This window comes from Orcinus orca, chromosome 10 (genome assembly GCF_937001465.1).
Source record: "Orcinus orca chromosome 10, mOrcOrc1.1, whole genome shotgun sequence".
In the NCBI taxonomy this organism is placed as follows: domain Eukaryota; kingdom Metazoa; phylum Chordata; class Mammalia; order Artiodactyla; family Delphinidae; genus Orcinus; species Orcinus orca.
This window is the reverse complement of record NC_064568.1, coordinates 31,210,317-31,230,303: the sequence shown is the minus strand read 5'-3', so window position 1 is coordinate 31,230,303 and position 19,987 is coordinate 31,210,317. Positions and strand designations below refer to the sequence as shown.

Genomic DNA, 19,987 nt, shown 5'->3' with positions numbered 1-19,987 from the left:
TCCTGTCCCTGTGCACAGTCTCCTCATCTGTAAAATGTGAGTCGTAACTGTACTTGCCTCGTGGAGCTGCCATGACGTAGTGAGTATTCAGAAAAGTAGGGAGGATAAGAGTTTGGGCGGCAACAGCGAGAACTGGGTTTAAATCTAGGCTCCCCTATGTCACTTTTGGCAGATGCCTTCACCTCTGTGAGCCTCTGTTTTCTCATCTGTAAAACGGGACTAACCACAAAAGCCATCCTTACAGGCTTGCTGTGAGGGTTGCATGCGGTGATGCATGTGACCCAGAGGAGAGGCCTGGAAGAGAGAGCTGCTGTCGTATTTTGGCTGCTGTTGATGTCAGGAGAGGAGGTGCTTAGGAGTCTTTCCCAGTCGTGGTTCCTCCTGCCCTTACTCCTTTCCTTGTGGGCTTCCCAGTGGGCTGTGCATGTGTGCACAGCATGGACAGTGAGCTGTGTTTCAGATGGGGTGGCCTCGCCACATGACAGACTGAGCTGGAGTTAAAAGGTGACGAGGCCCTCCATTCACAGCCAGCGTTTATTATTTCAGCTGTACGTGTTCTCAGAGCGTTGTGGCTGGAAGCTGTGAGTGAGGGACAGACGCCTCCATGCTGAGGCCTCGGGAGCTCATGCTGGGGTTTACCCGCACCTCCCAGTGGCTGGACTCTGGGCTCCTTGACTCACAGGTCAAGCTGCGGAATCCCTGGGGCCCTTGGCCTGCTGGTCGCCCAGGAGAACCGTGAGGCAGCAATGCAACCAGTTAGTGCAGGGACCTGCAGCTTTGGGGTCAAAAAAACTAGTTTAGATACATTTTGGTGCACCTTTCTTTTTTCCTTCTATTATTTAATTAACTAATTAATTACTTTTTGGCTTCACTGGGTCTTCGTTGCTGCGCTGGGTCTTTGTTGCTGTGCGTGGGCTTTCTCTAGTTGTGGCGAGCGGGGGCTACTCTTCATTGCGGTGCGCGGGCTTCTCGTTGCGGTGGCTTCTCTTTGTTACGGAGCACGGGCTCTAGGTGTCCAGGCTCCAGTAGTTGTGGCTCTCAGGCTCTAGAGCACAGGCTCAGTAGTTGTGGCGCACGGGCTTAGTTGCTCCGCGGCATGTGGGATCTTCCCAGACCAGAGATAGAACCCGTGTCCCCTGCATTGGCAGGCGTATTCTCAACCACTGCGCCACCAGGGAAGTCCCTCTTTTTTCCTTCTTTCTTTAACCTATCTAACAAGGTTAGGTTCCTTTTTCTAACTTTTCAGGGATTTCCCACTAATAGTAAGTGGGAAGAGACTATTTCCTAGGCCCTTTATTATACTCGTCTCATTTAGTTCAGCGGACTTCATTGCTGGATATAAAGAAATTCTCAAAAGTGGTAACTTTTCAAAAGTGGCATTGAAAAGAAAGCCTACTGGGTGATGCAAATGCAACTTTTTGGCCACACTGTGCAGCTTGTGGGATCTTAGTTCCCCAACCAGGGATCGAACTTGCCCACCTCCCCCCAACACACACACACACACACACACACACACACACACACACACACACACACACACACAGTGGAAGCGTGGAGTCTTAACCACTGGATTGCCAGGGAATTCCCATAAATGCAACTTTTAAATAAAGGATACCTCTTAACCAGAAAGTAGGTGTTTGGGATAAATTACGAAACAGGGCACCATCACAGTATCTATGGTCTGAAAGTCCACCAAAATCTCTGTACCAAAATAAAAATAAGATATTTATGAAATAATTTGTTCTAATTATTCTTGGCAGAAGTCCGGCAAATGAGAGAGAACAGAAGCAATAGCTGGCAAAGCAAAAAATTTGAAATCTGGGGTTATGCATAAGTAACGTGTTATGGACCTATAAATGAAATCTCAAATCAGGGATTTGGGAATGCTTACTCCATTCTCTTGCAAAGAAATCCCAGCCACCATTCCTCAAGCTGTGCCCAGGGCAGGCATTGCTAATCTGCACAGTAATTTGAGCCTCTCTATTCCCCCTTCCTTGTTTATGGCAGGCATTGGTAATCCATTTCAGCAGTCTTCCTCACTGAAACAAGACAGGGCCTCAGAATCTTTCTCAACACAGTGAAAGAGTTTCACCTCATGTGCCAACACCACTTGCCACCCTTGGTCTATTGTATCAACTCTTGAAAAATTACTAACATGAAAAGGCCTTCCAAATGAACTCTCTTAACTGAACCCTGACATAGCAATATGTAAAATTTGTTAATTCAAACAGTTCTTTTTTCATCCTTGAGTAGTTCATGAGCAAGGAAAAGAATCGGAAATCCAGCTGACCCCAGTGCCCCGATCCACCCTTATTTCATTGTGGTCTGTATTTTATCTTACTGACAGAAATAAGAATAGGCCCATGTGATTTAAGGTCTTCAAGGCCCAGAACATCCTCTTATTATGGTTAAACTGGCGTAACGAAGAGATTTTTAGAAAAATACAGTGGCTTTTTTCAGGCTTCAGGTTGGCGGGGCACCCTATGCTGGGACCCAGGTTCCTTCCATCACCTTGCCTGGCCTCTTTTGGGACAGGTCACAGCTCAGTGACTGCAGTGCCAGGTACTCTGGCTGGCTGTTGTGGGGAGAGTGCTCAGAGGAGGCCCACCCACTGCCCAAGGCCACGTGGTGGCACATTTCCTTCTGCTGTCCACTGGTGAGGCAACCGCATCACCGAACTGGGGAGACTGCGGGACCATCTAGCAGGAAGCCACATGCCTGGGAGAAGGGGAGGGAGGGTTTTAGTGGCTAGAGAGTAGACTTTGCCGTGGTATCCTTTAGTCATTAGAGGTGTGAGTCACCTGGTTAGAAAAGTCTGTCTTGTCCTCTTTAGCCCTTTGTTGGTTCCAGGCCCTGGAGAGAAGCCTTGAGCCGGAGGGGTAGGGGCAGGGGTATGTGTGGAGAAGTCAGCCTGGCCCTCTTCATCCTGCCAAGGGGTCAAAGTGCACCGTTCGTCCTCTGTTGTGTGGATGCAAGGACTGTTGCACCCCCAGAAATGTGACTCCCGTTCTGCTCAGCCGACTGAGATGGTCTTCTGCATGACCTCGAGAACAAGTGGCGTCTGGGCTTGTTTCTTTTTTTTTTTTTTTTTAAATAAATTTATTTATTTACTTTTGGCTGTGTTGGGTCTTTGCTGCTGCGTGCGGGCTTTCTAGTTGCGGTGAGTGGGGGATACTCTTCATTGCAGTGCACGGGCTTCTCGTTGCGGTGGCTTCTCTTCGTTGTGGAGCACAGGCTCTAGGTGCGCGGGCTTCAGTAGTTGTGGCATGCGGGCTCAGTAGTTGTAGCTTGTGGGCTCTAGAGCGCAGGCTCAGTAGTTGTGGTGCATGGGCTTAGTTGCTCTGCGGCATGTGGGATCTTCCCGGACCAGGGCTCGAACCTGTGTCCCCCTCATTGGTAGGCGGATTCTCAACCACTGCGCCACCAGGGAAGCCCCTGGGCTTGGTTTTTTGTTTAAATAAAATTTATTTATTTATTTACTTATTTTGGGCTGCATTGGGTCCTCATTGCTGTGCATAGGCTTTCTCTAGGTGCTGCGAGCAGGGGCTACTCTTCGTTGCGGTGCACGGGCTTCTCATTGCAGTGGCTTCTCTTGTTGCAGAGCACGGGCTCTAGGCATGTGAGCTTCAGTAGTTGTGGCACGCGGGCTCCCTAGTTGTGGTACACGGGCTTAGCTGCTCCGCGGCATGTGGGATCTTCCCGGATCAGGGCTCAATCCTGTGTCCCTTGCATTGGCAGGTGGATTCTTAACCACTACGCCACCAGGGAAGTCCCTGGGCTTGGTTTTGACTGAGAAACCGAGGAAAGTGGTCAACTGTCTCCTTTCAGTTCAGGGTGCCCTCTTGGCTGACAATTCAGCCATAGTTTGTTCAGCTTGGGAAAGGAGGCAGGACGGAGGGAAACTGCCAAGCCGACCTGGGATGTCAGTGAGCACCGGGCTGCTGTGTGGTGCTGGGCCAGGTGATGTGAGCGCTGCAGTGCGGGGTTACCTTGGGACAGCTCTGCATGGGACGCTGCAAACAACCGATGCTGACAGGAAGCCCCAGCGCAAACTTGCAGGTCACCACCTGTCACTGCTAAGCTTTCCTTTTACCTTCTGCCTTTGCCTTGTTGTCTCAATGTTGACAGAAGCATGTTGAAGTCACTGGTGGTAAGAATAATAGTAACAATACCAGCATTTAACAAAAACTGACTGAGTGGCGGTCTGAGTGCTGGAGGTGTATTATCGTACTTAGTCTTCCCAGCAGCCCTGTGCTCCTGTTCCAACATTATCCTCGACTTATAGGTGCCCAGAGGTTGGATGGCTTGGCCAGGGTCCTACAACCAGTGTGGTGGTGCGGAGCCCATACCTGCAGAGCCTACACCTTAAGGACCTCACCTCTCCCGCCTGCCCTCTGTGCCGCGTGCTGTGTTGCCTGCTGGGGGTGCAGAGGTGGCCACAGTCTGGAGCAGTTTAAACCCTGCTGGAAAGGGCTGTGCGTGTACTTTTTGCATACACTCTACACAGGCAGCACCGCCCCTCATAGAGCACTGGAGCTCAGCAGGCAGGGACGTGTGCCTGTGCCAGCCTGTCCCCCAAACAGCCAGGTGTCCAGGCTGCGGGATCAGCGGGAAGCTCAATGGTCCGTTTCTGCCTTTGCGCAGCTGACACCTTGAGCAGAGGAGGCAGACGTGACAGGTGCTTATTAAAATTTCTTTTTCTGGACGTGCCACTCGGCTTGCGGGATCCGGGATCCTAGTTCCTGGACTGGGGACTGAACCCAGGCTACGGCAGTGAAAGCACCGAGTCCTAACCACTGGGCCACCAGGGAATTCCCGGTAGGTGATTATTTAAGCACAGCTGTAGTTACACTGAAAGGAGGGCACACAGCCTCGAAGGGGCACTTAATAGGGGACCTGTTCTAGTTTTGCAGAGTTGGATGTAGACGAGGCATTAGCTAGCTGGGGAGAGAGTTCTGGGCCAAGTGGGCTGAGGCCAGGGATCAAGGATGAGCCTGTGGCAAGGTGAAGCTTGGAAGTCAAGGAGGGCCAGACCCTTGGCTCACGTGGGCTGCTGTTTGTACCATGTTCTCTTTCAGGAGGGTCCTGATAAATTATCAGTAGTTTTTTTTGTTTTTTTTTTTGCGGTATGCGGTACACGGGCCTCTCACTGTTGTGGCCTCTCCCATTGCGGAGCACAGGCTCCGGACGCGCAGGCTCAGCGGCCATGGCTCACGGGCCCACCCGCTCCGCGGCATGTGGGATCTTCCCGGACCGGGGCACGAACCCGTGTCCCCTGCATCGGCAGGCGGACTCTCAACCAATGCGCCACCAGGGAAGCCCTATCAGTAGTTTTGCTCCTGGGCAGTTCTTTGTTCCTCTCTGGGGGTCTCAGGCCTAACCTCTGGATGAATTGCTTGATTCAGAGAAGTGACATATTGAACATTTTATCCTCCCATTAATTCGCAAGGTACTTTCTTACCTTTTGTTTCCTGCTTGCGTACAAACTGGGAATAAAGCTTCTGGGCTTCTGGTTCTAGGAAAGAGTGGCACACGGCAGGTACTCAGATATTAGGTGAATGAGAAAGGGAGGGAAGGGGGTAATCAAGCGCCTGCTGTGTGCCAGGCAGTGTGCTTGGCTATTAGAATTTCCTAACCCACCTACTCCTTACAGCAGCCCTGTGAAGGTGGTGACTGTGAATATTCCCATTTGGGAAACAAGGAAAAATGAGGCTCAGTGAGGATGAGCAGGTTGTCAAGTGGCATACCTAGTTGAGCTGCCGGTTTCAGAGTCCGTTCTTGCGACCGGTCTGCCACACTGCCTCTCAGAGGGTAACAGAGTGAGAGGACAGGGAGCAGGGTGTGTGGCAGCCTGTTCCCCAGGCGGCCAAGTCATAGTGCAGAGTATGGCCTTGGTGACTTGTCCCCAAGCACACTGGAAGGAGGTTTCCTGAGACTTCTGCCTCTCCTGGATTCCTACAGCCACATGTTGGCTGCTTCTGACCCAGCAGCCAGCTGCAATATGATCTGCTGTCCTTAGCCAGGAGAGCAAAAATGAGGGATGGTGTCCCCCCAGGCCCCTTCTCCCAGACCCCCAACCCCTGACACCCTGGCAACAGCCAGGAGAGAGGGTTGACCCCGTGAACGGAGTAGGAGCGCCGATGGTTGCCTGGGTCCAGCCCTCCTGGTAAAAGTAGAGAGAGGTAGAAGATCACCATCTCTCTTACCTGGTGGGGAACTTGTCTACAAAGGAGATGTTTCTAAGATGCTGCTGAAGATTGCCTAAAAGCAGCTGGTTTCCACCCCCGTACTTGCACCCATTCCAGAATGCTGCTTAACAGGACTGGGAAACTCATGTGCTGAAATGATGTGAAAACACCCCATCCTAGAACTTGTAATAGCTTGAGTTAACTTTCTAGCTATTGGGGTCGGGGGGGAAAGCCATTGCCCTCACTTGTATGCAACTTGGGCTAATTTTAAGTAGTTCCAGAAGGTGTGTGTGGTTGGAGGGCCAGTGTTGTCCGGAGCCAGGACCAGTTACATGGGGATTGTGATTGGTTGAATTTGGGGAGGAGAAGCTTGTGGCCAGATTCCAACCCGCTGACAATCTAAGCAGATTCTAGGAGGTCGGGCAGGCATGGTGGGCGTTGGCTTATTTTATTCCTGAAAGAGGCCCTCAGTAACTCAGGAAGGTGGAATCCTGCCTGAGAGGCTTCCAGCTGACCTGGCCTTTTCCTCCTTCCGCCTCTGCTGCATGTTTACACTTGACATAAACATCACAGAGCACACTCACGGCTGAAAGTTCTGTAGTCTGCTGTGATGGTTACACATGGACATTGTGATGCTGTGTAGCATTTCATTTTCAAGGCTTGGGGAGCCTCCTACTTCATATGGGTGGGAATGGGGAGGCATTTTGGGCAAGTCGCCATCTTTTTATTGTCCCAAGAGCTTGGTGAAGCATTTGAACTTTCACCTGTCAAAATCACTTTTGGAATGAGGACAGCTTCTGAGAATAGCAGAATGAAAGTATCATTTATCCCGATGAGACCTTAATGGGGGCTTTCCCATTTGGACGCCCACCTTGAATTCATTGGAAACAGAAGTTCTGGGCCTTGTATGTTTCATGAATTTGGCTCAGACTTTTACTGGGTCATATTTCCCCCAAATCTTTTTGAAAAAGACTCATGTCTCATTCCTTTAAACCAACATGTGTAAGCTGGGTAAAAATAGAGCAAACTGGTTTCACGTTTTGATTTATGGACGAAATCTGCAAGTTTGCCTTCGAAAAGCATTTAAAACATAACTCGGGGAAGTTTGAGCTTTGCAGACGGATGCCTGTGGCTGGATGAGACTCTGACCTGTTCAGATTCTGCCTGGTGCAAGACCAGACGTGGCCAGGTCCACCCCTTACCCGGATTAGCAATAAGCATGCACATGCTCTGCTTCTCCCCCCATCTCCCCTCACCCTTCTGAAGACTGCTCTTCTCCCCTTAGGCTGAATAAAGGAAACTGGCATGGAGAATGGTTTGACGTGGAATTTTTTTTACCATCGGTAGGTAGTAACTCAGTAATCAATAGCACTTTAAAGACACACTCGTAACAGGACATCTAATCCTAAAATTTCAGGCACAGTCAAGGACTGTCAGCTGGTCTAGCAGAATGAATTCCTTGGATACCTGTATTCTGTGCCGGGGTTCAGTGTTTCGTGTGCATCACCACTCCTTTGACCACAGGACCTCAGGAGCAGTGCTGGCTTCATGGTTGCACGACCCGGGCAGCTATACAGAGCCCTGTGCTCAGGGGGGTTCTGTGTGCTTGGTTTAATGCTCTGCTGTTGCCATCTTGAAATTCTTAATACTTTTTGGACAAGGAATCCTGTATTTTCATTTGTCACTGGGCCCCGTGAGTTATGCAGACAGTCCTGCTTAATAGTTAGTTATACAGTTCATTATGTAGAAAATCCCTGGGCACCTTAACTTTGAATGAGGATTTCTCGAAGTTAGTGTGTCTGACCAACCAGTTCATGATAATCTTTATGCTATCCAGTTTTACGTGATCAAGTTTTGTTATGACTGACCTGCAACTGTGAAATTACCTTTGATTTCTGTGGGTTTGGGTGTGGGCTTTTAGGAGGGTTTTTTTTTCTTATAAGAGGACATAACAATAAACAGGTTGATTTAAAAAAAAGCCCCACCCTTTCAGTATTGAATGGCATGCCATTTACTCCTTAACAGCATGTGAGTTTATTTTTCATGTGGTTGTAGCTGGGTTTCATTAAGTGCAGTTTTGACGTGTGTTTAACCAACATTCAGGTGGCTTGCGGTGGGTGGGTGGGAGGGAGGGACAGGGCGTGGGGAGCTGCAAGATGAAGAAGGCTTAGTTACTCCCCGTCAGGAGCTCGCATCCCTGGAGTGGGGGTGGGGGGGAGGCTGAGGAATGAATGGTTGTTGTCATGAGAGGACCCTGGTGTGGTTACACAGAGGCTGGTGGGAGTGAAGTGCACCATCTGTTAGATCTGGCCCTTGAATGATTATCTGGGGTTTGTCCTGCAGGAGGATGGGGTGAAGGGCCTTGTCATCGTGGGGAATACAGAAGAGGTGGAGAAGTCCAGGGGGTTCACAGCAAGATGTGCTCCAGGAGTGAGGAGTCTGGAATGTGAAATGTGGTGGGTGGCAGTGACAAGGGTGGAAAAGCAGGCCGGGTGGAGGTTGTGTAGGTCTCTCAAGGTGCTACATGTCTAGAGAGTTTAACCCTGGGCAGCAGGGACCATTGGTGAATGGGGAAGCACAGGGATACCTGACTAGAAGGATGGTTCTCAGGTTATGTGAACAATGATGGAGCTTCATGGCTGTTGAGGAAGCAGAGAGGGGAGGAGGGGCCACATATTTTGGGGGAGAGTGTAGAAAAGGATTTGCCAAGAGGTAGGGAGAGAATTGTTGTGGGAACTGCTCCAGGGCTTTGGAGGAGGAGTCTAAGATGATTCTGACATTTTCACCTTGGGGTCCTGGCAGAATGGGGGGTTGTAACAAAGGTTGTTTAGGGTGTAGGAAATGGAGAGACAGGCAGAAAGACAGATATCTTGGAGATAATGTTTGAATTTTGATGGGTGTAGATGGAGATTGGAAAGAGGACAGAGAGCCACAGGGAAGCCAAGGGGAGTGGGAAGTAGAAACCAGTGGCAGTGAGAGTTCCAGAAGGGGCTGGCCAGTGGCAGGGCATGTCCTGTTAAGCTGGGGGATGACTAGAAAAGGGGCCATGCCTTTGGCCAGTCACTTATCCTCCTGGCAACACTTTGCCCAATTAGATTAGCTTAACTGTTAGTTAAGCTAACTAACAGTCTTCTTTTATGAATGACTAACTTGTCAGAGAAATGAGATGAAAATGATTGATAACACCCAGTATTTGTGAGATCTGAGGGAAAATGACCTCTTAAACATGTAGATGGGGGTGTAAACAGAAACAACTTTTTATAGGGAAAAGATATCTAGGACATAGTGATTAGTGAAAAGAAAGATTTCAAGACTGATCATATAGTATAATATAAATTATATTATAGTATAATATACTATAATTTATAGTATAATATAAATTCAGGCAGCAAACACATACACATGTGTGCACACGATCTGGTAGACAGTATACTGCCAGGTTAACAGGTGGTTATCTCTGGAATGCAGCCACCTCTTGTTACTGTCTATATTTCTGAAATGATTTCTTGAAATTAAAAAAAAACTCTTATTATGGAAAATTTCAAATGCATGTAAAAATAGAGACAGTGGAATAATGCGTTTTCATGGACGTATAATCCAATGACACTGGTTAACAACGTTTTGGAATCTTATTTCATCTCTTCGCATCCTTAAGTATTTTGAAGCAAATGCCAGCATTGCATCCCTTCGCTCTCATATAGCTCAGTGTGGTTCTCTAACAGTTGAGGACTCCATTTACTTTCTTACAAAGAATGTGATTCATACCTGTGCAACCCAGAGGCTTGACCAGGCCTGTGTCTCTCTGCTCAGACAGCAAAGCCATCGTGGATGGGAACCTGAAGCTCATCTTGGGCCTGGTGTGGACGCTGATCCTCCACTACTCCATCTCCATGCCTGTGTGGGAGGATGAAGGGGACGACGATGCCAAGAAGCAGACGCCAAAGCAGAGGCTGCTGGGGTGGATTCAGAACAAGATCCCCTACTTGCCCATCACCAACTTTAACCAGAACTGGCAAGATGGCAAAGCCCTGGGAGCCCTGGTAGACAGCTGTGCTCCAGGTAAGTGTCAATGGCTGCCTGAGGCATCCCTTCCGGAGGGGTGGGGTATGTGGACCCCTAAACCTCTTGGTTTTTGGTGGGAAAGCTAGGTTTGCTGTGATTGGTCTATTTCTCCTGGTTTTTAGCCCATTGTAAGATAACTAAAGGAACTAAAAATGGCTCCATTTGCCTTTCTGATGGCAGGTCTTATAGGTCTATCCATAGACTTGTTGAATTATTTACGCAAATTCTGAATGAATTTGCCTTCATGCTCGGAGCAGAACTTGAGTTCGGCTTCCAGACCCCAAGTCCTGCTTCTTCTCCCTCTTTCCACAGTTGGTGCCTAGTTTCCCATTGGCTTTAACATGTGCCCTATTAGGTGGTTTGGCATGAAAATCTAAAAACTTATATTGAGTGGAAAGTACCCGTCTTTGTCAACCACTGGGTTGACTATATATGGCTTTCTCTGACCTTTTCTTTCTGCATTGCTGTGAAATAGTGCTTGGTAAGGATCCAGTTGGAGCCTTTTCCACCCTTGATGGGCTCCTCCTTTCTGAGTGGTTGAATGTACACCAAGGTAGTAATTATCCTCACTGGAGGGTTTAGATTGATGGGTAGAGTTTGCTGATACACTCTCAATAGAAAAACCAGAGCCTGTGTTTATGTGCACGTCCAAACTTGTTTTTAATAAAAAATCTGCCCAAATAATCATATTTTCCATTTACTGATTGCTCTGTATATGCTGAGCACGTTGGTATTAAGTAAGCTAGTCGTTCTCAACACGCTCAACTAGCTGGTGTCAACTGGATAGGGAAGGAGGGCTGGCCCTAGGCCCCAGTCTTCCTTGAGAGCCTGTAAGCTGGTGTCATCCAGAAGTAACTCAAAGCTCAGCATTAGTTCATTTCCCAGGGCCCTCTTTCTTGCTTCCATGCAAAGACACATTTTAGGGTGCCTCTTTCCAGTTTAAACCTGGGGATTTTTACTCCAGCCCTATACTTCTTGTGGTTACAAAGGTTTTTTGAGATAATTCTAGGTTTAGGCCTTTGAGCAAGTGAATGTTGTAAGTACACAGGATGTTAGTTCAGTCTTCTAGGTACATCCAGGATTGTGATTGTGATATTGTAACTTATAATACGAAATGTATGTTTGGTCTTTGTCCCCTTTCCTGGCACAGAGCTCCTAAAACCCTTGGAATTTACTAAGCGAAAAGAGCTGTGGTAGTGGTGTCGTTCAGCCATGCCTGAGTTTGTTAATGAGGTGACTTTTGGAATGCCCCAAAGGATGGGGGCTGGATGTCGGGGGAACCAATCAGTGATTAGAGGGTTGGAACTTTCTCCCCTGTCCCCTGACCTCCAGGAAGGGGAAAGGGGATAGAGGTTGAGTTAACCACGAATGGCAGGTGATTTAATCAGTCCAGCCTGTGTAATGAAGCCTCCATAAAAATCCCTGAGCTACAGGGGTTGGGGAGCTTCCGGCTGGCGAACATGTGGTGGTCCTGGGGTGGTGGTGTGCCTGAAAGGACATGGAAGCTCCTTGCCCCTTCTCCCACCTTGCCCTATGCATCTCTTCCATTTAGTAAAATCCTTTTATAATAAACCAGTGACCCAGTAAGTAAACTGTTTTCCTGAGATCTGTGAGCCACTCTAGGAAACAATCCAACCTGAGGAGGGGGTTGTAGGAACCTCTCATTAGTAGCTGGTTGGTCAGAAGCCCAGGTGACAAATCTGGACTTGTGATTGGGCTCTGAAGTTGGGGTTGGAGGAGTCTTGTGGGACTGAGCCCTTAGCCTGTGGGTTCTGATGCTGTTTCCAGGTAGATACTGTCAGAATTAAGTTAAATCATAGGACACACAGCTGATGTCAACCCCACACATTTGGTGACCAGAGCACAGAAGTGTGAGTGTGATGTGTCCAAACAATCTCTGCTGCAAAAAGGTACCAGGCCCAAATGGTTTTACAGGCTTTGTTTGTTCATTTATTTACACCACACCCTTAAGGAATGGATAAATTCCTCTCTGAATGCAAGAAGATAACAGCCTGAAGAAGAAGTCTCAGCTCAGGCAGAATAGTTTCTACCTTGGCATACTCATATCTGTGATACTTTTGGCCCATAAAGCATACAGTTCACTAAGATTTTTGGAAGAAACTGTTCTCTCAAGAGACTGAGTGAGTTTAGTTTAGGCACCTGGTTTCCTTTAACCTCTTCAGTCAGTTAATACTAACAGCATCTTTTGTGTGATGTTAACAGGTCTGTGCCCAGACTGGGAATCCTGGGATCCACGAAAGCCTGTGGATAATGCACGAGAAGCCATGCAGCAGGCAGACGACTGGCTGGGTGTCCCACAGGTATGTGTAGAAGCATGCGTGTCCCACGAAGCTGTTTCCCCTGATGCTCTGTGGATGCCTTTGGGTCTGGCAGGCAGTCTGACCTCCTCAGTGGTCAGCTTTCAATGAGCATTGTCTGTGGCTGTCTCCCATCTTCCTCAGTTTACCCATATTAATAGGTTCTCATTGACTTAGGTGCTTCTAGATCCCCTAAAGATCTTCACTGTCACATGTGACAGATTTTCTAGTATTTTTTTTAATATTTATTTTATTCATTTATTTATTTATTTGGTTGTGCCTGGTCTTGGTTGCAGCAGGCGAGCTCCTTAGTTGTGGCTCACTGGCTCCTCAGTTGTGGCATGTGAACTCTTAGTTGCGGCATGCGTGTGGGATCTAGTTCCCTGACCAGGGATTGAACCTGGCCCCCTGCATTGGGAGTGCAGAGTCTTAACCACTGTGCCACCAGGGAAGTCCTGAATTTTCTAGTATTTCTGTTCCAAAGATCACAAAGGCCATGTCTGGATGCCAGACTGCAAATGTGGACCTTAACCATAAGAAATTGCCAGTATTTGACCATTTTTAACCTATTAAACATTTTTTTAAATCCAATATCTTCAAGAAAGTCACTTAGAACTTTTTAAGAAGTTTAAACCAGGATAACTCGCCATTAATGGAAAGTGTTTAAGAATTCATATTGCTCATAATCCTAACAAAGGAATATAACAACAGAACTTGGAAATTGAATATGTCTTGGATACCGTCTACAGTAGCCACGTTGCTTAGTTGAGGTCCAATCTTCTAAGCCCTTCCAAGGAGTTTAAATAGCAACCCCTGACACTGTGACTCCCATGTTCAAAGACTCAATCAAGAAAAGTTGTGGGTAGCCAGTGCCAGGGGATGGGTGACCTCATTACAGGCTCCATTAAGGTCTTGAGTTGGTATTCAGAGCTGAGTTCAGTGTATTTGTAACAGGATCCCTTGGGAGGTAGAAAATCTTGCCTATATTTCTTTGGTTTGGTTTTGGCATCATGTCTCTTCTCCAAGGCCCATTCCTTGGCTCTTCCACCCTCAGGAAGTGGTATGATATGTTTTTCGTCTCCCCTTAAACCAAAACCCGTCTCCTTTTGGCATTCATGTGATGTTGGCAGTGTGTAAAGTTGTTGAAGGAGCTGCCTAGGAGAAATGCCAAATCAACGTACATCCTACGTTTTACAAAACGTATTGGAGGCGACTGTACCAACCCAAATAGCTGTTTTGTTGCTGCAGGCTAATTATCAGAATGTTTCCTCTTTTCTTTTTTACCATGGAGTGGGGGAAGCTGGGTACATATGTTGTTTATCTGCATTTGGTTGACCTGTTCATGAGACAGAGTCTTCTGAGGAGGTGTGGCTTACCTCTTGGTGGCAGGAGAAGTTTTTGTGCTGTTTAGGGCTGGGTCAGCTGGTGGAACTGGGACTGTGACACCTTCAGGGAGGCCACCTGTCCAGCACAGGTCAAATCTTGCTCCTAAGCTGAATGTCAGGAGAAAATTTCCCCTTTCCTATTTTTTAAATGGCTTTTAATGTATTGAGACCTGTCTTAACTCAGGCTGCTATAACAGTACCATTGACTGGGTGGCTTAAACAACAGACATTTATTTCTCAGTTCTAGAGCTTGGGAATTCCAAGATCAAGGTGCCAGGAAATACACTTCTTGGTGAGGGCTCTCTTCCTGGCTTGCAGACAGCTGCAAACTGCCTTCTGGCTGTGTCCTTACATTGACGTGGAGAGAGAGTGAGCTCTGGTCTTTCTTCCTCTTCTTATAAGGGCACTAATCCCATCGTGGGAGCTCCACCCTCATGATCTCATCTCATCTAGACCTACTTACCCCCAAAGGCCCTACTTCTTAATACCATCACACCAGGGATTAGGGTTTTAACATATGAATTTGGGGAGGACAAAAACATTCGGTGTATATTACAAGAGCACATATCTAATATGTCATTGTGTTATCTTTTTGGCTTTATTTTTTTATTAGTAGCTGAGCCAATAGAAATGCAGACAATGGATAAAAGAGCAAAGAAAAAGGCCAGTTTATCTATGCACTTTTTGGTAATATGCTTTAATCCCACATGTTCTTATTTCTTCTTCCTTACTTGATATAGCTTATCTTTTCTGGAAAAAGGAGTGAGTGGCCTTTTTTTTTTTTTTCAGGGTGGGGAGGTATGAACCTCTGGAAATTACGTATAGAATTGTCTGGAGAGGGTCCTCAGCTTCCAAAGGGGATGGTGACACTTCTAAAAGGTTAAAAAAAAACAACTGATTTTGCCATGCCAGTTTGATGTAGTTTCACTTTATTGAGAGTAGTGTTTGCTTTAAGAGATTTTGCAAAAACTTCTATAGTTGCAAAGTGATATGTTCTGGGTGTTCATCTACCATGTCGTTATTCTAGGTCATCACCCCTGAAGAAATTATTCACCCGGATGTGGATGAGCACTCGGTGATGACTTACCTGTCCCAGTTCCCCAAAGCCAAACTCAAGCCAGGGGCTCCTCTTAAACCGAAACTCAACCCCAAGAAAGCCAGGGCCTATGGCAGAGGTAAGCACTGGTCATGTTGGATTTGAGGCTTGTCCTCTAGTCTTGATTATTGAGAATCAAGAATGTATAGGCTTCACGGGCTTCCCTGGTGACACAGTGGTTGAGAGTCCGCCTGCCGATGCAGGGGACACGGGTTCGTGCCCCGGTCCGGGAGGATCCCACATGCCGCGGAGCGGCTGGGCCCGTGAGCCACAGCCGCTGGGCCTGCGCGTCCGGAGCCTGTGCTCCGCAGCGGGAGAGGCCACAACAGTGAGAGGCCTGCGTACCGCAAAAAAAAAAAAAAAAAAAAAAAAGAATGTATAGGCTTCATACTTAAAGACACCCCAGGCCTCCTGTGTCAGATGTTTTCTACCTAAAGGTCCATTTGTTTATGACCATCTTTTTCTGCCTTGTGAATTTAGGCTTTCAGAAACGCTGCTGCTTTAATGAGATGGAGACTGATGAGTTTGTTGCTTTGTGACTTGGGTGCAGTAACCCTGGGATGAAGAAAGGACTATTGTTCCCATTTTTCAGATGAGGAATCAGAGGCCCAATCCACAGAGGAAAGGGGAGGTCGGGGTGGAGGGAAGAGGGGGTGGGCGAGGTCCCCCAGATTACCATGGTGGGGTGGGGCAGGAGCCTGGGTCTTCTGGCTGCTGATTCATTTCTCCTTCAGTTATGCTAAAGCTGCTGCAGGTTTCCAGATGCAGTGGGAGCTATTGTTAACCCCTGGCAGATACTTCCTTGCTAAGACATCCTGTTTATGCTCTCCTAGCCAGCTGCCACGGAGTGTTCTGCTTAGACCGTTAGAGTGGGTCAAAGGCATTTTGAGGAATTTGGTTTTCTGGTTGGCACCTGACTTAAAGCACATCAGCTATTTAAAGAGAACAGTTGCATTTCAGCCCAGTGTGGATTCTGGTAAAGATAAGTACAGCAAGATACAATTTGTTCCCTTTTCTGTGGCAAGGGGGAAGAGTGCATTCTATTTCTTCATTTTCATAATCACAGTTAGGATAACATTTACACACACAAAGTATTTTGTATGTCCTCTCCTAGAATCTACAGTTCTTAACATGCTAATGTGGTCTCTCGCCCCATGTGTGTATGTGTGTGTGCATGTGTGTGATTGTTGAATTATTTGAAAATAATTTGCTGGCATGGTAACAATTCACTCCTCAGTGCGTCAGCCAAGTCTCTCGTAAGAATAGGACATCCTCTTTTGTAACCACAGTATTCATTATCACACATAAGAAAATGAACAATAATTTCATAACAACTAATATCCAGTTTATATTCAAGTTTCTCTCTTGTCCTACGATTGTCTTTTACAGTTTTTCTCGTTTTACAAACCAAGATCTGATTAAGATTCACTTTCTACATTTGCTTGTTATTTTACCTTAGACTCTTAATCTAGGATAATTTCCGCTTTCTTGTTTTTCTTAAAATGACATTGACTTTGTAAACATCCAGAGCTCTTGTCTATGTACTCATTCCCTTTGAAGATAGCATTGCCCTACTTGGCATCAGCTTAGTCTCTCTTTCTTTTTTTTTTTTGGCATGCCATGAGGCATGCAGGATCTTAGTTCCCCAACCAGGGATAGAACCCATGCCCCCTGCAGTGGAAGCACGGAGTCTTAACCACTGCACCGCCAAGGAAGTCCCAGCATCAGCTTAGTCTTGAGATGACACACGACCAGGGCAGTGGTGCTGACCGTGTGCTGTTCTCAGCCTCAGTATCCAAGTCCTTCTCATCTGTCTTTTTAGCGTGATTTAGACCAGAGGACAGATAGTTCTGGAAGAGACCCACTTACCGTTTGAAGTCTTTTTGGCAATGAGGTGGGGTCTGTGCAATCATTTGTGTTATATGGAGACTGGGGACTTTGTTTGAAGCCCTCCCCGCAGTGCAGTCAGTTGAAGGTTGGCATGTCCACACTTGCTTTAAAAGTGCTTCTCTAAGCTATAACCAAAGACGGTGACTGGAATAAGGAATCTGATTTGAAAGGTTATTCTTCCTTAAAGGCAAAAAAGCTGCAAACAGCCAAATCTCCTGTCAACAAAATTGGTCAAATGGATTGAATCTAATCAAGGCCTAAAGTACTTGTTTGCAATAACCTTATCACTGGCCGTCATGTTTCCCCATTGTTAATATGAAACGGTTTCCTTTCATGGTGCTGTTTTCTAGAAAATGACCTCTTGCTGCAGTCAAGGAATGTGGCTAGTCATTGCCATTTCCTTCATCTGCCTCTTTATAAGTTGTATGCACTTAGGTAGGAAACATATACACACACATATGTATGCATATGTGTGTATTCTTTGCATTTTTTTGTTGTGGTAAAATACGTATAACACAACATTCACTAATTTAACTATTTTTAGATGTACCATTCAGTGTCATTAAGTACATTCATACATTCACTGTGTTGTGAGACCGTCACCACTATCCATCTCCAGAGTTTTTGCATCTTCCCAGACTGAAACTCTGTATCCATTAAACAGTAACTCTCCATCCCCACCTCCCCCCCCAGGCCCTGGCAGGCACCTTTCTACTTTCTGTTTCTATGAATTTGCCAACTCTAGGTAGTCATAAGTGAACTCATACAGTATTTGTCTTTTTGTGTTAGGCTTACTTCATGTAGCGTGGTGTTTTCAAGGTTCATCCATGTTGTTACATGTATCAAAATTTCATTCCTTTTTAAAGCTAAGTAATACTCTATTGTATACATATTCCACATTTTGTTTATCCATTTTTCTGTCCATGGACATTTGGGTTGTTTCTACCATTTAGCTATTGTGAATAATACTGCTGTGAACATGGGTATATAAGTATTTGAGTCCGTACTTGCGGTTTTGAGGGGATATACCTAGAAGTGCGTTGCTGGATCATATGGTAATTCTGTGTTTAATTTTTTTTCTTTTTAAGTAGGAAGACAAAATGGTCATTTTAGGCAGCAGGGCCACATGTGAGGCCACATGGGCAGCACCTTAGATATTACGTTGTCCATGATGAGACAAGGGGAGGGACAATTTGTTCTCTCCTATGTGGCCACATTGTTTTATTTCTGCCAACAGAACCAAGGCATAGAGAACATTTCATCTTCTAGTTTCTAAAATGGTTGGTAGGTTTGGTTTTATTTATTTATTTGTTTGTTTGTTTATTTATATACAGTATGTACTCTTAATTAATTAATTTAGTTATCTATTTTTGGCTGCGCTGAGTCTCATTGGTGCGTGCGGGCTTTCTCTAGTTGCAGCGAGTGGGGGCTACTCTTTGTTGCGGTGCGCAGGTTTCGCATTGTGGTGGCTTCTCTTGTTGCAGAACACGCGCTCTAGGTGCACGGGCCTCAGTAGTTGTGGCTCGCAGGCTCAGTAGTTGTGGCCATGGGCTTAGTTGTTCCATGGCACGTGGGATCTTCCTGGACCAGGGATAGAACCTGCGTCCCCTGCATTGGCAGGCAGATTCTTAACCACTGGACCACCAGGGAAGTCCCTGATTTTTTTTTGTTTTTTTTTTGCGGTACGCGGGCCTCTCACTGTTGTGGCCTCTCCTGTTGTGGAACACAGGCTCCGGATGCGCAGGCTCAGCGGCCATGGCTCACGGGCCCAGCCGCTCCGCGGCATGTGGGCTCTTCCCGGACCGGGGCACGAACCCATGTCCCCTGCATCGGCAGGCAGACTCTCAACCACTGCGCCACCAGGGAAGCCCGGGAAGTCCCTGTTTTATTTTATTTTGGATGTTGATCAGGTTGCAGTTACCAGCCGATTAGCATTTGCAGATCCATTCACTGAGGCCCATTAACTGAAAGGAGAGAGGGCCAGGGTGAGGTTAATCTACAGCCACAAACAGGTCTTTGTGGTGGGATCCCTTGTGGAGTTCGGTATGTTGAAAGCGAGAATGCATGAGCTAAGCAGAAACCTTTAATGAAAACTGTGTTCTGTATGGAGCAGTTGCTGTATAGTGAGCCCTCAGCACACTTCGTTCTGAATAATCCTAGGGAACAGTTGTTTCTCTGCACGGTAAGCATTAGCTCCAAAGGAGTTTACAGAGTGTGGAACGTGGTTCAGCCTCTAACCAACCATGGTTAACCAGGGTAGACAAGCCCAGTCCCCGGCTTTGGACAGTGTGCAGAGTAGGTCGTTCCTCAGGCTGTCAGAGTCAGATGGAGCGGGTATTTATAAATATTTAAATCTTTTTGTTAAATGACCCAATCATTATGTAAATTTTAAGCAAAAGAAAAATGTAGAGAGACTTCTCTGGTGGTCCACTGGTAAAGAACCTTCCTTCCAATGCAGGGGACGCAGGTTTGATCCCTGGTCAGGGAACTAGGATCCCACATGCCGCAGGGCAACTAAGCCCACACACCACAACTAGAGAGAAACCTGTGCGCCGCAACAAAGATCCCGCGTGCCTCAACTAAGACCTGATGCAGCCAAAAATAAATTAAATAAATAATAAATAACTCTTTAGGGACTTGCTGGGAGTGCAGTGGTTAAGAATCCACCTGCCAGTGCAGGGGACATGGGTTTGAGCCCTGGTCCAGGAAGATCCCACATGCCGCGGAGCAACTAAGCCCGTGTGCCACAACTACTGAGCCTGTGCAGTAGAGTCCGCAAGCCACAACTACTGAAGCCCGTGCGCCTAGAGCCTGTCCTCTGCAACAAGAGAAGCCAGTGCAGTGAGAAGCCCATACACCACAACCAAAAATTAATTAATTAAATAAATTAAAAAAATATATTGGAGGTATTTCTTTCCAGCCATATGCCGAAATGAGTTCAGACTCTATATTTTCTTCAATTTGCATTTCTTACCTAACAGGGTATGAACATTATCTTGTTATATAACAATCTATCACCAATTTTTCTTAAACTAGGTTATTTATTGG

The 19,987-nt window shown here is 46.8% G+C and overlaps 1 protein-coding gene across 5 annotated transcripts in view; it reads left to right on the top strand.

Moving 5' to 3' along the window:
* FLNB (filamin B) overlaps positions 1-19,987 on the top strand; it is a 138,480-nt gene that overhangs the window by 45,984 nt on the left and 72,509 nt on the right. For all 5 annotated transcript variants that reach the window (XM_004267955.4, XM_004267954.4, XM_004267953.4 and 2 more), the window contains exons 2-4: positions 9,999-10,247; positions 12,474-12,571; positions 14,981-15,128. In XM_004267955.4, coding sequence (XP_004268003.1) covers positions 9,999-10,247; positions 12,474-12,571; positions 14,981-15,128 — 495 coding nt within the window. The remainder of the gene's footprint in view (positions 1-9,998; positions 10,248-12,473; positions 12,572-14,980; positions 15,129-19,987) is intronic.